Source organism: Galeopterus variegatus, unplaced genomic scaffold (assembly GCF_000696425.1).
Source record: "Galeopterus variegatus unplaced genomic scaffold, G_variegatus-3.0.2 Scaffold6623, whole genome shotgun sequence".
NCBI classification, from domain to species: Eukaryota; Metazoa; Chordata; class Mammalia; order Dermoptera; family Cynocephalidae; genus Galeopterus; species Galeopterus variegatus.
The window spans coordinates 36,279-39,339 of NW_007732734.1; the positions used below are offsets into that span (position 1 = coordinate 36,279).

General features: G+C 44.1%; 1 protein-coding gene across 1 annotated transcript; it reads right to left on the bottom strand.

Moving 5' to 3' along the window:
• Positions 1-2,306: 2,306 nt before the first annotated feature.
• On the bottom strand, positions 2,307-2,600 carry LOC103606502 (small proline-rich protein 2E). The gene has a single exon (XM_008591091.1). The coding sequence runs from the start codon at positions 2,586-2,588 to the stop codon at positions 2,370-2,372; it is 219 nt and encodes a 72-aa protein (XP_008589313.1). The 5' UTR covers positions 2,589-2,600; the 3' UTR covers positions 2,307-2,369.
• Between the last annotated feature and the right edge of the window lie 461 nt (positions 2,601-3,061).

Consider the following 3,061-nt stretch of genomic DNA (forward strand, 5'->3'; position numbering starts at 1 on the left):
TATATATATATACATATATACACACACACATACTGCATTCTAAGATGTTGTTGTGGAGCCGTTGGGGAGAAAGGGGAGAGGAATAGGGTGGCAGGAGGCGGAAGGGGGGAGGGGGCGTGTGGTTGAGGCCCATGGCGCCCCCCTCATTCTGGCCAGGGGACCCCCTGGGGGCTTCTGTAGGCAGCTCCTCGTGGCTGGGCTAGATGCAGACTTCAGGGGGCCATGGCAGAGGCCCTCCACAGCCCTCAACCTGGGAGCCTGGGGCACTTCCAGTGGCAGCTCAGTGGTCCTCACAGGTTTGGATGCAGACATCCGGGGGCGTGGCTGAGACCCTAGGCCCCCCACCACCCTGGCTTCAGAGCCCAGGGCACTTCTGATGGCAGCTCTCTGGGAAAAGTATATCTAGTTCATCTTCCCAAAAGTAAGTCTCTGGAAAAGTCGTTGGTTCAGAGGAAAAAGAAAACAATCATGATATAAAAGCATATCAAAGTTTGAGAAGTTCCTCTATTTAATAACCTCGGCTTTCTTAGTAGAGCAACTACACTACTGATGATAATGATAATGAGGATGATGTTGTTGATGACAATTGCAACTGCCTTGTGTTGAGTGCATTGTGCCAATCATTTAATATCTAGGACAAGGTTGTTCTTTTCATTCTTTGGAGGTGGGTAAATTGATGTTCAGAGGAGTTAAGTATGTTGTTCCAGGTCACTCAACAAATGAATAGCAGAACATGAATCTGAACCAATACTCAAAGAGTCCTTGAGAGACCCTACTACACAGACTCAGTGCCTTAAATACTCACAACACACTGTTTGCAGAAATCCAAAGCTAGGAACAAATAGATTCACTAAACAATTAATTGTGAACCAATACCACTGGCAAAACAAGTAATAGAAAGAAAATTTCTGTTCTACCATAAAACATGTGCTTCATCTGTGAAGCTGCGTGAAAAAACTTCACTAGCATAGGTGATGATATCAGCTGTTCATGTCACAAATTATACAGACGCATCTGATGTTTCTCTGCGAGAGACTTTTGCTTAAAATCATGAGGCTCCAAGAAACTCAGCTAATATTGGGGAGACCTGTTGTTCTTATTGTTTCTTGGGCCCGAGGCATCTGAAACTCACCTGTTTTTGAGTGGACATTTCTGCATATAGGGCGAGGGCTTCATTTCTACTGGCCCACCTGAGCTTACTGCAGAGGTGGCTACAGGGAAGTAGGGAGGGTGAGTCTTCAGAGGTGAGCATGAGTCTGAGCACAGTGGAGGTGGGAGGGGCATAGGTCACTAAAGCAGGGACAGAGGAGGAGGCTGGAAGGGCTGTTCATACTTCTGCTGCTGCTGTTGATAAAAGATTCTTCTCGTGTCTCAGGAAATCTGAGAAGAAAACTTCTATGTATATTATTCACAAAAAGAACTTTACTGTACCTTGAGCAAGTCAAGCCCATCTAATGAACTGGGTTTTCTATATCTTCAATCTCCAGAATGATCTCACACACCAGCATAAGGGACTACAAGGTTTCCCTTCCTTCCTTTTTAGGACCTTATCACCAGTTTGGTTTTCATTAGTAAGACTGTTTCTTTCTCATAATATTTACCATAGGAAATCCATTCATGTCTACAACTAATAAATGTTGCATGGCTGCAAACAACATCCTCAGAAAGGCAGATTTGGTCTTTTTTTGACATTCTGATCAATCCCATAGAAACTTTTTTAAAACATTTTCTCTTTTGAAGCACTCATTAAAAATCCAACTAAGGGGTTGACATAACTTAATACAGAGCCTTTGAAATTCTATGGTAGTTTATGTTTTAAACTTCATAGAGTAGAATAAGGTCTCTCATTCAATTTGTATTCCCTTTTTTGCACTTAGGCCAAAAGAAAGGACATATTTATAGAATGCATGCTTTCTTTAAGCAGCTTACCGCACTAGGAGACTAGCCACTTAGGAAACAAGCTGCATAGCAGCAGTAACTTTGCAAATATAAATGAACGTTGTAAAACTGCAACATTTTTCAAAAGTGGGCTAAGAGTTAAATTTCCCAGTTATAGAAGTTCCTTCCCAGGAGACAGACACGGAGACATCAATGGAATCCTCTGGTGACACCCAGGGAGAGGGCTGCTGCTCTTCTCTGGGATGCTGGCACAGCAGAGGACTTCCCTTTCTTGGTCACCACCTGGAGAGGAGCCTTAGGAAGTAAACCTTTTGCTGTCAGGAATCATCAGAGGCAGATTACAGGCTAAAAGGCAGAGAAGCTTCTTCCGTATCCATGACAGGCTGAGAAGAGAAGATGAAGGCGAAGCTGGGGAACTAGGTGAGCCAATTGACCTTATCCTTTCCTGATCCTGATGAATCCAGAAGCTGTTACTTGCTCTTGGGTGGACACTTCTGCTGGCAGGGTTGAGGAGGTGGCACAGGAGGGCATTTCTGCTGGCTTGGCTGAGGTGGACATGGCTCGGGGCACTTTGGCGGTGGGCATGGCTCAGGGCATTTTGGGGGTGGGCATGGCTCAGGACACTTTGGTGGTGGGCACACAGGAGGTGGCTGGCAGGGCTGCTTGCACTGCTGCTGTTGATAAGACATCGTCTGGAGTCTCAGAATCTGAAAGAAATTATATGACAGTGTTCACCAGAAGGGACTTCTACAGAAAGAGAAGCCAAAGCTTAAGTAATAGCATGGGATATTATTTCTCCAATCTCCAAGAATGCACTTTAATGTCTTAATTCCATTCCTATAACTCTCTGGCTTCTTCCTTCCACTTTAGCAAATTGCTTTATCAGTGCTAAGACAATCCTGTGTGTTCTCACACCATTTTTCTAAAGAAAATATGTCTGCTGTAAAGAACCAAGAAATATTATTTGTATGAAAATAACATCTTCAAGAAAGGTGGTCACAGTTCGGCAATCCTGGGCAATCGCTATAGCAATTCTTGTCATAATCTCTTGTGAGTATCCTAGTAGGCTGACTTGCATACACAGCAAAGGACTGTTCAGGAAGAATTAAGGGTCTCACACCTCCTAAGACATAAGCCTTTGAAAAGGACACCAAGAAGTTAA

Excerpts from the sequence above, each read along its gene's own strand:
- LOC103606502 (XM_008591091.1), bottom strand. The coding sequence starts at position 2,588 with ATGTCTTATCAACAGCAGCAGTGCAAGCAGCCCTGCCAGCCACCTCCT.